This window comes from Danio rerio, chromosome 8 (genome assembly GCF_049306965.1).
Source record: "Danio rerio strain Tuebingen ecotype United States chromosome 8, GRCz12tu, whole genome shotgun sequence".
Lineage (NCBI taxonomy): Eukaryota > Metazoa > Chordata > Actinopteri > Cypriniformes > Danionidae > Danio > Danio rerio.
The window spans coordinates 64,042,520-64,059,570 of record NC_133183.1 but is presented as its reverse complement, the minus strand read 5'-3'; the positions used below and the strand labels follow the sequence as shown (position 1 = coordinate 64,059,570).

Here is a 17,051-nt window from a genome sequence, read left to right as displayed (position 1 = left end):
GTCATTTAAATCAATATGAAATCTTTTCTTTAAAATAGTATTTTCCCTTAATTATTAATATAATTTTGAAGCAAACTATAATAACTCTGCTGAGCACACTCTTCCAAAGAATATTTCTTTTATTAAAAAAAACATGCGAGAGACACAAAATCTAATTGATGTTCCTTCATTAAACATATTTGCATCTCGTTACGTTACCCGCTGAGAGACTGGAGCTTCATCAGGACCACAGAGACAGCGGATATCCACTTAAAGGCACAGTACACACTAAAACAAACCCCTCGTCATTTCCTCACAGTAATATGGCTGAGTGTCTTTCTTCTGTCCAACACAAAGGGAGATATTCAGAAGAATGCTGGTAAACAGCAGCCATTGAGGAGATCATAATAAAAATACAAATTTTAGTTTTAATTCCAGCATTCTTCAAAGTATCTCCCTTTGTGTTTAACAGAAGCAAGAAACTCAGACAGGTTTGAACAAGAGTAACTGATGACAGTTCTCTGTGTTTATTTTAGGGTGTACTGTGTCTTTAACAAACGGCCATCAAAACTACGAGTTCTCACTACACGCTCAAACATTCTTCCTCACATCTCTGTTTAAGACCCGTCTAATATTATAAAGGCTCTTTCAGAAGGTGAAGAGCTTCTCTGAGCTAAAGTAAACAAAGGAAATGAAGCGTCTAGTGCTGGAAGTCACAGAAAGTCACTTACTTTGCTTGTAGTCTTGTTCATATGCCTCAGTGTGTGTGTGTGTGTGTGAGAGAGAGAGAGTTCAGCCTCCTCCCTGTTAGCTCATGAATAGGTAAAGCACACACACACACACACACACACACACACACACACACCTGTGCAGGTGACACACTGATCTGACTGACTGCACCTGCTGTTGTTAGCAGTGTTTCACATGCCAAACCCACTTTTCACGCTACTCATTGTGTGTGTGTGTGTGTGTGTGTGTGTGTGTGTGTGTGTGTGTGTGTGTGTGTGTGTGTGTGTGTGTGTTTAGATTGAGCTCATCGGAGTCAGAATTGACCTTATGCATTGAGACTGATTTAATGTCGGGTGTGAAATGTCATGCCATTATAAGCTCGGCACATTTAAAGCGACAGCGCACCCTTAAGAGTCAATTCTGTCCTCATCATCCTCCAAACCTGTGTGAGTTTCTTTCTTCTGTTGAACGCTATTGAAGATATACTGAAGCCATGACTTACGGTATATTCTGCTCCTACTATGGATATCAACAGCTGCACTTTCTTCAGTATGCCTTGTTTAGGAAGTGCTGAACACATATTCATCCGGTTTTACAGTGGAAAAACTAAATCAATCATTAGGTCTATAATTATTTGACTATATTTTGATCATAAATTGAGCACTAAACTACGGATGCTGTTAAAGGAACCACCAAACACTCACAGGACGAAAACTCTAAAAGGTTCAAGTAAATCCTGTAGTGTTTTTGAACCAATACTATGGTAAAGCACTAGAAGAAATCAGCTGTGGAGAATTTACAGTTGCTATGGTAACTCAACAACTATAGTAATTGATCTGTTGTGGTGATTCTACAGTTGCTATGGTAACTCAACAACTATAGTAATTGATCTGTTGTGGTGATTCTACAGTTGCTATGGTAACTCAACAACTATAGTAATTGATCTGTTGTGGTGATTCTACAGTTGCTATGGTAACTCAACAACTATAGTAATTGATCTGTTGTGGTGATTCTACAGTTGCTATGGTAACTCAACAACTATAGTAATTGATCTGTTGTGGTGATTCTACAGTTGCTATAGTAACACAACAACTACAATTGTTGATCTGTTGTGGTGATTCTATAGTTGCTATGGTAACACAACAACTATAGTAATTGATCTGTTGTGGTGATTCTAAAGTTGCTATGGTAACACAACAACTACAATAGTTGATCTGTTGTGGTTATTCTATAGTTGCTATGGTAACACAACATCTATAGCAATGGAACTGTTGTGGTGATTGTAAAGTTGCTATGGTAACACAACGACTATTCCAATCAATCTGTTGTGATGATTCTACAGTTGCTATGGTAACAAAACAACTATAATAATGGAACTGTTGTGGTGATTCTACAGTTGCTATGGTAACACAATTACTATAGTGATTGATCTGTTGTGATGTTTGTACAGTTGCTATGGTAACACAACAACTACAATAGTTGATCTGTTGTGGTGATTCTACAGTTGCTATGGTAACACAACAATTATACTAATTGATCTGTTGTGGTGATTCTACAGTTGCTATGGTAACTATTGATTGGTTGCTATGTGTGTGTGTGTGTGTGTGTTTGCTGCAGTAAAAACTAAATACTACAGTATTTATTACACCATTTATCAGTTCACTATAGCTATATTCGCTGAATATTTGCTCTTTTACTGTATGCTGGAGTATTCATTAACAAAGAGTCATAGTTACTATAATATATCACACATTATAAATGATTAAATTATTAAAATAAGCTTCAAAAACACTAGTAATTACTATAAATTACATCTATTATGTTATATCAGAAGGCTTTGTCATCAGAGAATTATGCTTTGTTCACCTCCCACATGCTCAGGGTTTAATGAACTGTTACTCAGTAATGTTATTCCAAATATCAGTCCAAACAGAACTGAAAGGTCTGGTTCCAGTTGTTCCAGCTCTTTAATTTCAGCCGACATCATCATCATTGCTCAGCCATCTGTCATGCAGAGACAATAACACTAATCCTGAAGCTCCAGTTTGCATTATTCTTGATCATCCCTGCATGCGCAAAAATGACTGTGATGATCTATTATGCTCTTAAAGAGACAGTACACACAAACATGAACATTAGGTCATCCTTTATTTGTTGCAGACCTGTCTGAGTTTCTTCTGCTGAACACAAAGGGAGATATTCTGAAGAATGCTGCAATAAACGCAGCCATTGGAGCATAGAGTATTTATTTTGTTCCTAGAAAGATACTCATAAAGGTGTACAGCCACGTGAGTGTGAGGAAATGATGAGGACATGTCCTTTTGAGTGTGTACTGTGCCTTTAAGTGAGGAATCAAAAGCACTGATTGACATTACACTGTGTTTCTCTCTGGATCATCACTGATGTGAATAATGCTGCTTCAATAGAGCCGTCAGAGCTGCTCAAGATGAAATCAAGACTTCCTCCCAGGAGAACAACTGAGAATCACTAACCAACTAAGCATCCTGACCTTCATCTGTGTGTGTGTGTGAGTACACTAGTGTTACTGTAGTGAGGGCAGAGCCGTGAGCCTGTTTGTTCATCTCTACAGTAATTAAGGTTCAGCACTGCAGGTTCATCAGGTTAATTCTGCTCCAGATCACCTCATAATCACCTCAACTCATATTAAAACACAATGCTGGATTCCTTCTGTCCACTTCGTATGAAGCCGTATCAGTATTTGCTTGATATTCATTCATTCTCTTTCGGCTGAGTCCCTTTATTCATCAGGTGTTCCCAAAGTGGAATGAACCACCAACTATTCCAGCATATGTTTTACACAGCAGCCAGATGCCCTATCAGCTGCAACCCAGTACTGGGAAACCCACTCATTCACACCAAACACACACACTCATACACTACGGCCAGTTTAGTCCATCAATTCCCCTATAGCGCATGTGTTTGGAAACCCACGCCAACACAGGGAGAACATGCAAACTCCACACAGAAACTAACTGACCCAGCCGAGATTTGAACCAGCAACCTTCTTGCTGTGAAAACAGAGGGTGACACCACTGAGCCACTGTGCCGCCAAAGCAAGATAGACACACAAACAGACAAAGTAAATAAATGAATAAATAAAAACAAACAAACAAATAAATAAACACATAAATAAATAAACAAATACATTAATTAATAAATAAACAAATGAATAAATAAATAAAAACAAACAAACAAAAAATACATAAACAAATAAATAAATACACAAAACAAACAAACAAACAAACAAACAAACAAATAACTAAATATAAGCAAATAAAACTAATAAACAAACAAATAAATAAATAAATAAAATAAATAAATAGATAAAAAAAGAATAAATAAAATAAAGAAATACATAAACAAAAAAAATTATAAATAAATAAAATAAAATAAAATGAAATAAAATAAATAAATAAATAAATAAAAACAAATAAATGATCAAAAACAAGCAAATGAATAAATAAATAAATAAACAAACACAAACAAACAAATAAATGTAAGCAATATAATATAAGCAAATAAAACAAATAAACAAATAAATAAATAAATAGACAAACAAACAAAAACAAATAAAACAATTTAACAAACAAACAAATTATTTAATAAATAAACAAACAAATAAATAAAAGCAAACAAACAAACAAACGACTGAATAAATAAACAAAAACAAACAAATAAATGAACAAATAAAAACAAATAAACAAACAAATGTATAAGCAAAAGCAAGCAAACAAACAAAAAAACAAATAAATGAATGAATAAATAGCAAATGAATCAACAGTTTATTTATTAATCCCACAAGAGGAAAGTTGCATCGGCAAAATAAAAATACAAATATAATTAATAAATGGAGCTCAACATGCTTAATAACAAACAAACAAAAAATAAATGAATGAGTAAGGAAAGAAAGGAAATAAATAACAAAGTGAACTGCCTTACTGCTGGAAAACGCCTCTGAGCTGAATATTTGCAGATATTCAATATATTCAGCATCTGATGTGTTTGAATGACCCTGACTTACATGCCATAAACACAGGTGAGTTCTGACAGCCCCATCACACACTCATCATACTCATATATTACAGTAAATCACCATCACACACACACACACACACACACACACACACACACACACACACACACACACACACACACACGCACGCAGCAGGATGAGGACAGAAGAAGAGGAAGAGGAAAGAGAGTGTGTGTGCTTGTATGTGTTTGTGTGTGTGTGTGTGTGTGTGTCTGTGTGTCTCTGTGTGTGTGTGTGTGTGTGTGTGTTGTGTGAGTATTTGTTTGTGCCAGTGTGTCTCTGTGCATGTGGAAACGAACCACCAGAAGCTCATGGGCATCCACACATGCACGTGCACACATGCACACACACACACACACACACACACACACACACACACACACACACACACACACACACACACACACACACATGGAAATGGGTCAGCAGTGAGATGAAGAGAGATGTAGCAGCACTGACGCCCATCTGTCACCCTCATAACCACCACTGCGCAAGAGTGTGTGTGTGTGTGTGTGTGTGTCCTGACTGTACCTCAGCGATGACCACACAACGCCCTGGGACACACACCCATGAAGGTCAGTGCACATTTCTCTCCAACTCTGCCTGCACACAAATGTCACGTGTGACGTCACATATACAGCACAACACGGCACTCTGCGAGTGGTTGTTAGGGTGTTTGAGGTCATCGGGGCTCTGTATGTGGTTGCTAGGCCGATTGAGACCACCAGGGCCCAGTGTGGTTGCTAAGGTGTTTGAGGTCAATGGAGTTTTGCGTGTGGTTACTAAGGTGTTTGGGGTAACTATGGCCCTGTGCATGATTGCAAGGGTTTTTGAGGCCACCAGGGCTCTGTGTGCGGTTGCTAAGGTGTTTGAAGTCACCAGGGCCTTGTGTGGTGGTTAGGGTGTTTGAGATCACCAGCGCCCTGTGTGTGGTTGTTAAGGTCACCGTGGCCCTGTGTGTGGTTGTTAAGGTCACCGTGGCCCTGTGTGCTTGCTAAGGTGTTCGAGGTCATTGTGGCCCTGTGTGTGGTTACTAGGGTGTTTAAGTTCATAAGGGCTCTGTGTGTGGTTGCTAGGGTGTCGGAGGTCTCCAAGGTTCTGTAAGGTTGCTAAGGTGTTTGAGATCACTGTGGCTCTGTGTGTGGTTGCTAAGGTGTTTGAAGCCACCATAGCTGTGTGGTTGCTAAGGTGTTGCTTAGGAGTTGTGAGTGGCTGGTTGATGGGTGATTTCAGTGTAAAGAGCTCATGCAGACTGGCGTCTCTTTGAGTCTGGGGGTGAAAACGCTTCAGTTTTCGTGTTGGTGTGGGTTTCCTCCGGGTGCTTCGGTTTCCCCCACAGTCCAAACACATGCGCTATAGGAGAACTGATCAACTACACTGGCCGTAGTGTATGAGTGTGTGTGTAAATGAGTGTGTATGGGTGTTTCCCAGTACTGGGTTGCGGCTGGACGGGCATCCGCTGTGTAAAACATATGCTGCAATAGTTGGTGGTTCATTCTGCTGTGGTGACCACTGATGAATAAGGGGACTAAGCCGAAGGAGAATTAATAAATTAAATATTTAATATTTTTATTAATTTAAAGATTTTTTTTGCCAAAAATCCATAAGTTTAAATGTGATTTTCTTGATGTTTAGATGTTTTTAACACCCTCAGATTCCAGATTTTCAACAGTTGCATATCTGATCAATATTTCCCACCCTAACAAAGTAAACATCATCAGAAATCATCATGCATCAATCTCATAAACGTCCAGAAACTGACACTTATGACTGATTTTGGCCCAGGGTCACCCATAAATGCAGTTAAATTAAATCAAATGCAGATATCAAGAGTTCTAAAACAACACTATGATGTTTCACATTTTATTTTTGGAGATGACTGAAACTAGCTTCCATTTACAGGTCACTAAATACACAAACCAGTACATCATTACTGGAGACAATCAGAGCACTATGTAGTGTATAAACCTAAAGTCAATCACAAAAAACCACCATAAATCATACTGGAGAGAGAAAAACAGCATCATAAGCAGCAGCACAGCACAAATCTCCCAATAAATCATGCAAGGTGAACATGTATATTTCAACAGGCTAAACCAGCAGCGCTCCAGTCAACAGAGGAGCACACACACACACACACACACACACACACACACACACGCACACACACACACCAGCAGTACTACACAAACATCTCTACAGCACACAGAGAAAATAACCACCACTCACCATCTGAGAGCTCCACATCATACACACACACACACACACTCGTACAGATCCATGCGTACAATCCAGTGTGTGTGAAGCGTCTGAGAGGAGGAAGAAGAGCCGGTGTTGATCCCCTCCTCCAGCCACTCTCTCTCTCTCACTCTCTCTCTCTCTCTCTCTCTCTCTCTCTCTCTCTCGCTAAAAATAAAGGGCTACTATTGGCTGATGCAGATCCTGAGGAAATGTCTATGTGGTTAATAGCAGGGATGTTAAACGCTGAATTTGCATATTATAACACATTGACATATATGTGTTTGTGAAATATGGTGTGTTACTGAAGCGTTAGGAGTGCTTATGTTCAATATTTTTTAAGAATGTCTGATTACTATTATAGAAAGTAAACTGTTTTAAAAGTATTGTTAAACCTCTCTCTCTGTCTCATTCCTCCCCCTCTCTCTCTCTCTCTCTGTCCCCAAATCCCCCTCCGTCTTTCACACAACTGAACAATACACACCAGAGCTCCACAATAGTGCCGCCGAGGGTCTCCGTGGCAACCGCTGACAGCAGGAGGGAGGGATGGAAAAATCAGTATCAGAGCAGAGGGACAGAAACGCTCAATCACTGACCGTCCCCGAGCCACAATCCAATCATCCGCTTCTGCCCACGGGGTTGACTAACACAACTGTACGTGAGATTTGAAGAGGATGGGAGACTGTTTAAGTTTAGTTTGCAACAATCTTAGGTACCATGAAGGTGGCTCACCTTTAATCACTCAATGTCGTCATGGTATCTTTAAAATCTGGGTCTGGTTATGTTCTGGTTATTTTGTTTGTTTGATTATGTTTATGTTCTGAATATGATGTTTATGCTCAGGATATGTTCAGGATATGTTCAGGTTATATTCAGGATATGTTATGGTTTTGTTCTGGTTATTTTGTTTGTTTGATTATGTTTATGTTCTGAATATGATATGTTTATGTTCAGGATATGTTTAGGTTATATTCAGGATATGTTCTGGTTTTGTTCAAGATGAAAGTTCACTCTGATCACTCCCACTAAGGTTGTAAGAGTGGTATGTTCTCTATGTTCAGGATATGTTCAGGTTATATTCAGGATATGTTCTGGTTATGTTCTGGTTATTTTGTTTGTGTTTGATTATGTTTGTGCTCTGATTATGATATGTTTATACTCAGGATATGTTCAGGATATGTTCAGGTTATATTCAGGATATGTTATGGTTTTGTTCTGGTTATTTTGTTTGTGTTTGATTATGTTTATGTTCTGAATATGATATGTTTATACTCAGGATATGTTCAGGATATGTTTAGGTTATATTCAGGATATGTTATATTTATGTTCAAGATGAAAGTTCACTCTGATCACTCCCACTAAGGTTGTAAGACTGGTATGTTCTCTATGTTCCGGATATGTTCAGGTTATATTCAGGATATGTTCTGGTTATTTTGTTTGTGTTTGATTATGTTTGTGCTCTGATTATGATATGTTTATGCTCAGGATATGTTCAGGATATGTTTAGGTTATATTCAGGATATGTTCTATTTATGTTCAGGATGAAAGTTCACTCTGATCACTCTCACTAAGGTTGTGAGAGTGGTATGTTCTCTATGTTCAGGATATGTTCTGGACATGTTCAGGATATTTTGTGGTTGTGTTTAGCATATGTTTTTTTATGCTCAAGTTATGTTCTGGATTAAAATCACTATCTCCTCCAGGCACTCTCTCTCTCTGTCAATTAATAATTGACATTAACTAATATAAACTGTTTGTGAGTTTTGAAGCGGATGAGCGACAGTTTAAGTCCATTTTGCACCAATCCTGGATTTTAGGTACCATGAAGGTAGCTTAGCTTTAATCAGATTTTAATCAGATATATGGGTCTTGTTATGTTCTTTTTATGTTCTATTTATGTTGAGGATATGTTATGATTATGTGCAGGTTATGCACAGGAAAGGTTCAGGTTATATTCTTGTTATCTTCAGGTTATGTTCAAGATATGATAAGGTTATGTTCAGGTTATGTTTAAGTTATACTCAGAATATGCTCAGGATATGTTCAGGTTATGTTCAAATATACGCAGGATATGTTCAAGATATGTTCAGGTTATGCTCAGGATATGTTCTGTTTATGTTTAAGTTAGGTTCTCTTTATGTTCTGTTTATGCTCAAGATATGTCCTGTTTTTGTTCAGGTTATTTTTTCTTTATGTTGAAGATAGGGTTAGGGTTAGGTTATTTGTTTGGGTTAGGGTTAGGTTATTTGTTATATGTTCTGGTTATTTTCTGGATTAAGATCTCTCTCTGATCATACTCAGGTAGTGTTTATGGTAGATTCTGTTTATGTTCAGGATTTGTTATCTTTATGTTCATTATATGTTCTGATTATGTTCAGGATATGTTCATGTTATGTTTTGAATTAAAGATCAATATCTCCTCCAGCCAGTCTCTCTCTCTCTCTCTCTCTCTCTCTCTCTCTCTGTCAATTTGACAAACAAGCTGTATGTGAGTAGATGGGACAAGAGAACGAGCACCAGTTTAAGTTCAGTTTGCACCAATCATGGATTTTAGATACCATGAAAGATGCTCAGCTTTAATCACATCGTTAAGCAGCTCTGGGTCTAGTTATGTTCTGGTTATTTTTTATTTTTTTGTTTGTTTTTGTTTATGTTCTGTTTATGTTCAGGATATGTTAATCTTGTTATGTTCTGGTTATGTTCAGGATATGTTCTTAACATGTTCATGTTATGCTCTGGCTCTAGTTTTGTTATCTTCATGTTCTGTTTAGGTTTAGGATTTTTTTCAGGTTATCTTCATGTTATGTTCAGGATTTGTTCAGGTTATGTTCAGGATATATTTATAGCATGTTTTTATTATGGACGGTTATGTTCTGTTTCTGCTCTGGTAATGTTCTGGTTATGTTCGAGTTATGTCCTGGATTAAACATCGCTCTCCTCTCTAGCCACTCTCTTTCGCTCTCTCTTATCAAGTTAACTAATATATACCGTTCATGAGTTTTAAGACAATGAGTGACAGTTTAATTTTAATAAATTCATTACATTAATTGTTAGTTTAGTAAGATGAGTTAGTTTGATTAACTCAAGACTTATCCTGTAATCCTGGGTGTGTTCAGCTAGCACTATAGTACAGGTGTTATTGATCGCACAAGCTTAGCATATGATTGTACATATAAATATTTATGCTTAACAATAAAACTTGTGCAGAAAATTGACCGTACCTATAATGAGAAAAAAATGAAGATATCTTAGCCCCACCTACTCTCATTAATCATCATAAATGATCTGTATCTATATGTAATATACTATTATCCAGATAACAATAATCGTGCAATATACTGTGCAGCCCTAATAACATCACATCACACACACACACACACATTGCACAATAATGACTGCTATAATAATAAACCGTGAGCAGCAGCATCAGAAACACAGCTTTAGATTGTGAATGCAGTGAGCTGGTCAAGAACGACGCCTCTGGGAAAGCGTGACGGTGGTTTAGTGGTGTGATGCTTGAGAAAGTGGAATCAGGAACTGCTTTATTTGTTAAAAACATACACGAAGCAGAATTAGGCTATGAGAAAAGCCATAGAGGTGTGCAAAGGATGACAGAGTGTCCTATTCTGAGTGAACAGAAGTCATTGTAGAAGTCTACAGCAGACTACAGTTATTTAAATCAATAGTAAAGCACTGAGTTCCTCACTGAAACACTGCTGGGACACACTTCCTCCTACACTGGAGATTTGAGGAAATGCAAATGTTATTGAAAAGAAATGGTGATTCTAATGATGTTCTTCAGATCAGTTTCAAGGCCAGTTTAGTTGATTAGTTATCATGTGTTTGGACTGTGGGGGAAACCGGAGCACCCCGAGGAAGCCCACGCCATCACGGGGAGAACATGCAAACTCAGAAACATCAAGCCGGGACTTGAACCAGTGACCTTCTTGCTGTGCAGTCTAAGAGCTATCCACTGATATCCACTGCCTAATGATTATTGCTGAGCGCTATATATATATATATATATATATATATATAAAGTACTCAGTTTTCAGTATACAGTGTGACACCATCACTGTCTGAATCATTAACTCTGCTCTTGTGTTCATAATCAGGCCAAACGAATGCAAGCACACCTCGCGGAGACATCAGACACCAGCGCAGACGCCTCTGAGGACACGCACAACACACAGCATCAATATTTCACTCAGATGTGCAGGCGTTTAATTCATAATGAGCGATCTGCCCTGCACACGGGGGACATGTGCTGAAATCAGAAATAAATAATAATAAAGCAATCAGGGCAGAGGATCCTCACACTCACAGTTCAGTTCTACACGCGTCTATCGGCTGACCTCAGAACAGTGCGCACTCATTCCCAGATAAACCTTCAGCGGTTTCACAAAAACTGTCATAATTAAACATCTATTACATGAAGTCAGAGGATGAAGGTGTCATGCAAATGTTTATTTCAATTAGTAGAGCGTCACGTCTCACCAAGAACCAGCACAGGAGGAAATACACTGCTGTTTACTGAGTGTGTGTGTGTGTGTGTGTGTGTGTGTGTGTGTGTGTGTCTGTGTCTGTGTGTGTGTGTGTGTGTGTGTGTGTGTGTGTGTGTGTGTGTGTGTGTGTGTGTGTGTGTGTGTGTGTGTGTGTGTGTGTGTGTGTGTGTGTTGCTCATGCTGAGAGATGAGCTTCTGTCCTCACAGATGGACGGATCCTCCAGCAGGACTGAAGCTGTGAAAGAGAGAGCAGGAGGAGCCGATATATGAAACACACTGATCATCAGAAAGAGGAAGAAGAAGAAGAAGAAGAAGAAGAGCTCCTTCACTGACACACACACACACACACACACACATAGAGACAAATACACATACCTGTACACAGTCACATACACACATATACAGACAAACACACAGAAACAAACACACACAAACACACACATACACACACACAGAAAAATACACATATACAGAGACATAAAGCGCACGCTCACACACACACACACACAAAAACACACACACAGAAACTCACAAACAAATACATGTAACACACACACACAGAAACACACACACACACACACTGACACACACACACAAATACATGTACTAACACACACACACACAAACACACACACACACAGAGACACACACACAGACAAATACATGTACTAACACACACACACACGCACACACACACACACACAAATGCATGTACTAACACACACACACGCACACACACACACAAATGCATGTACTAACACACACACACAGAAACACACACACACGGACAAATACATGTACTAACACACACACAGAGAAACACACACACACACAGACACAGAAAAACACACAGACACACACACAGACACAAATACATGTACTAACACACACATACACACACACACACAAGACAGACACAAATTCACACACACACACACACACACACACACACACACAAACACACACACACAAGACAGACACAAACACAAATTCACACAAACAAAAAAATACATTGCAAACACAAACAAAAAAACACACACAAATATATCACTAACACACACACACACACACACACACACACACACACACACACACACACACACACACACACACACACAGCCTGATTGATCATGTTTAGTTTAATAATGTATGTAGACGAAGTGCAGGACAGGTCTGTTGTCATGACAACCTGACAGATCATAACACACACTACTAGAGTCACACACACACATCTCACAGTCTCCATATATGGTCGTCTTCACACCAACATCTGAAGATTATCTGAAGGATAGCAGGAGCACACGCACACACACACACACACACACACACACACACACACTATAACCTCTAACCCTGACTTAAACTTCTCAACTCCTACTGAACGCAGTGCTAAAAGCAAACTTACCAAGGAGATTTCACACTGACGCCACAGACAGACAGAAGAACTCTGGATGGGGAAACACACTGTGTGTGCAGCTCTGGACGTCATTAAGAACATTTCATCTCCACATCTCCTGTGTTCATCAGTCTGAGTTTGAGTAAATGTATAATATTTGATTATGTTAACCCTTTATTGTGTGAGGAAACATATATGTTGAGGTATTCATTAGAATTCAGTCCCTTTATTCATCAGGGGTCACCACAGCGCTATGAACTGCCAACTATTCCAGTATATGTTTTACACAGCGGATGCTCTTCTAGCAGCAACCCAGTACTGGGAAACACCCATACACACTCATTCACACTCATACACTACGGCCAGTGTAGTTGATCAGTTCCCCTATAGCGCATGTGTTTGGACTGAAACCGGAGCACCCGGAGGAAACCCACACCAACACGGGGAGAACATGCAAACTCCACACAGAAACACCAACTGACCCAGCCGAGACTCAAACCCGTGATCTTCTTGTACCACCGTGATAAATAAATATATTTATCTCCAATTTATAAATATTGTATAAATATTTCTTCATAAATATAAATATCTATGTAATATAAATATAAATAATATTACTCACGAGTTTAAAGTGTAAACATTGGAGTTTTGTGTCTGAAAATGTGTTTATTTTTGTACAACTATTTGTTTATTATAAAAAGGCAGGAAACAGCCTCAGTAAAAGCATCTCTGAGGTTTTTATCCACGGCGGTGTGAACGTTTCTGCTCATCTTCAGGATTTTACAACAAGCAATGCAGTGACAGCACAGAGCAAACATTCCTGGACGGATTTAATCACTAACATTATGTGATAGAAGAGTAAAAGATTAAAAAAGATAAAGGATTGTTATTCTGATAATAGTATATGTAGTAAACACTCACCGGCCACTTTATTAGGTACACCTCACTAGTACTGGGTTCAGAACTGCCTTAATACTTGGTGTCAGAGAAGAGTATAGATTTGTTTTCTTGAGGGTGTTGTTGGTCGTGTTGTGATTGGATTCACTGATTTTTATAGTGTATTTTGTATGATGTTTATTGATATTAATCTTGTGATGCTTCCCTTCTGTAATGTGTGTTTTATTCTTTGTTGTCGTTTCGTGGATGTTACATATTTTGTGTGTTTTATTTTGTTTTCTTGTGTTATTATTAGTATGTGACTGTGATACACTGTGAGACCTTCTTATAAACGAGATTATACATCTGAATGCTAATAAAATGAATGTACATTTGTAAAGTAACAGCCAACTAGAACACACACACACACACACAGCTGCAGGACGCTGCACCTACTCAGTGCTTGTTTGCCTTTAGATATTAAAATCACTGTTATCAATCTACAGTACAAACACTGTCTGCTCTGGAGTGACTGATCATGGAGAAGCGCTGCGCTCTCTAGTGGACAAACACACTAACAACACTTCACAATTGAGAAACACCCATACACACTCATTCACACACACACTCACTCATACACTACAGCCAATTCCCCTATAGCGCATGTGTTTGGACTGTAGGGGAAACCGGAGCACCCGGAGGAAACCCACGCCAACACGGGGAGAACATGCAAACTCAGTGCTAACCACTGAGCCACCGTGTCGCCCTACTTTGACAAATGACAAACAAAAATCATTAACTAATTTAAACAGACAAAAACAAATGTTGATGCGTAACCAAAGCAGAAGAAAAGCGAATCAATGCGAGCGTTCACACTCAAACCAGATCTACTTCAGATCCATCTCAGGTTTACACCCCAAGACAAGTGTAATCGTCTCACATGGGGTCCAGATTTTCAGATAGAGGTAAATTTGTTTTATATTCACACATTCAGACTTTCTGCTGAATAATATCATGTCAGGAAAGTTTTCTTTGCTAATTCTAAATAGTGAAATCATATTAGCTGTTAATGACTATCACAGTCCAGCATTGATCAGTCAATCAGACAGTGTTAATGTTGTGTACAAGTCATCCCTGCGTGCTATTTGAGACTCAGTATTCAACTTAAACAATATATGGGCCATTAAATGAACGAATGTGCGAATATCAAGCCTACTTTACCTCAGTGATTTCCAGAAATCACCTTTTTAAACAATATTTAGAAGATTTGAAGTACAACACCACCAAATCTGTTCTGCTGTCCACATTCGTCTTACAGCTCACATATAAACATTTGAGTGTATAAACATACATCTAAAACAGAGTACTTACAATATACAAATAAGAAACAACATAAAATGAGGCAAATTTAAAACTAAAATGAGTCTACTAAAAACTGAGTCCACACACACACACACACACACGCGCGCGCACTCAGCTTGAATGAGTAAAGTTAAACGCTGCTGACCGTTCGCGCCGATTCCTCTCATCGTGTGCAGATTTTCTCGCTCAGACTTTAAATAATGGAGCGTTTTGATCTTTTTATCACTTCATTCGTCCTGTTTTAAAACTCTTTCTCCTTCTCCCGTCTGGTTTTCATCGACATTAATCCACCAGACTAAACCGAGTCCATTAGTGTTCGAGCGAATCGTTCATTTGAGTCGATTCTTTTTACATGATTCAGAACAGTAAGACACTGACATATTAGACTCTATTTGGAAACAAATGAAACACTGAAGACAACATAATGGTGATTTTGCCCCTTTTTATTAGTTTGTTTGTTTTTATTTATTTATATAATTTATGTATTTATTGTTCATAAATAATGTCTGTTTGACTAAAACTTGAACAGCAGTGAATGAATCATGTGTGTGTGTGTGTGTGTGTGTGTGTGTGTGTGTGTGTGTGTGTGTGTGTGTGTGTGTGTGTGTGTGTGATGCCTCAAGGACTTTGATCTATCATCATGTGACACGCTGAAGCTAAAAAGAGTCTTTGTGTCTCTTTCTCACACGGTGAGCCAAAATCATGTCATTTATTAAAAACAAACAAAAAATAGACTTAAACATAGTTAAGAATCACTTTTTGTTTCTGTCACACACACACACACACACACACACACACACACACAAATAATCATGATGTTTTATTTCTCACAACTTTGACGTGTTTTCCAGAGATGGGATGCGGTTGGAAGGGCACGTGCTGGAAAAAAATCCTGGAAAAGTTGGCGGTTCATTCCGCTGTGGCGACCCCGGATTAATAAAGGGACTAAGCCAAAAAGAAAATAAATATATGAATGAATGAACTTTGGCGTAATAATAAATAATACAGCTGAATAAAGTTGAAATGGCAAAAAACAAATTCAGAGTTGTTGTAAAGCCCATAACTGAGCAAATGCTAGAAATAAATGTAACATAAAAAATAAAAATGCGAGACAAACGCTACAAAATCTGAGAAATAAAATGAGGATTGTGAGAACGCCTAAAAACAAGTAAATAAATACTTAACTTAATATTTAAATATTTAAATAATCAAATATATACAGAACTGAGGAATAATAAAGTCATGATTACCTTTCACACATAAAAAATTGTCATTTACAGTAAATACTGTAGTGTTCTTCACCCAAACTATAGTAAAGTGTTTTAATCTGTTGTGGTGATTCTACAGTTGCTGTGGTAACGACAACAACTATAGTAATTGAGCTGTTGTGGTGATTCTACAGTCGCTATAGTAACGACGACTACACTAATTGATCTGCTGTGATGATTTTACCGTTGCTATGGTAACACAACAACTACACTAATTGATCTGTTGTGGTGATTCTACAGTTGCTATGGTAACACAACAACTATACTAATTGATCAGTTGTGGTGATTCTACAGTTGCTATGGTAACACAACAACTATACTAATTGATCTGTTGTGGTGATTCTACAGTTGCTATGGTAACACAACAACTATACTAATTGATCTGTTGTGGTGATTCTACAGTTGCTATGGTAACACAACAACTATACTAATTGATCTGTTGTGGTGATTCTACAGTTGCTATGGTAACACAACAACTACACTAATTGATCTGCTGTGGTGATTCTACCGTTGCTATGGTAACACAACAACTATACTAATTGATCTGTTGTGGTGATTCTACAGTTGCTATGGTAACACAACAACTATTATAATATGAACAAATGCCCCAGTACTGTAGTGTTCTACGTGTATGAGGTATATTA

At 38.1% G+C, this 17,051-nt stretch overlaps 1 protein-coding gene across 13 annotated transcripts in view; it reads right to left on the bottom strand.

Moving 5' to 3' along the window:
• Nucleotides 1–15,463, bottom strand: part of fgd (faciogenital dysplasia) — a 44,593-nt gene extending 29,130 nt beyond the window's left edge. For 4 of the 13 annotated variants that reach the window (XM_073909785.1, XM_073909786.1, XM_073909787.1 and 1 more), the window contains exon 1: nucleotides 15,285–15,463. In XM_073909785.1, the coding sequence (XP_073765886.1) occupies nucleotides 15,285–15,306 (22 nt within the window). In that variant the 5' untranslated portion in view covers nucleotides 15,307–15,463. 13 annotated transcript variants of the gene reach the window in all.
• Nucleotides 15,464–17,051: the final 1,588 nt, after the last annotated feature.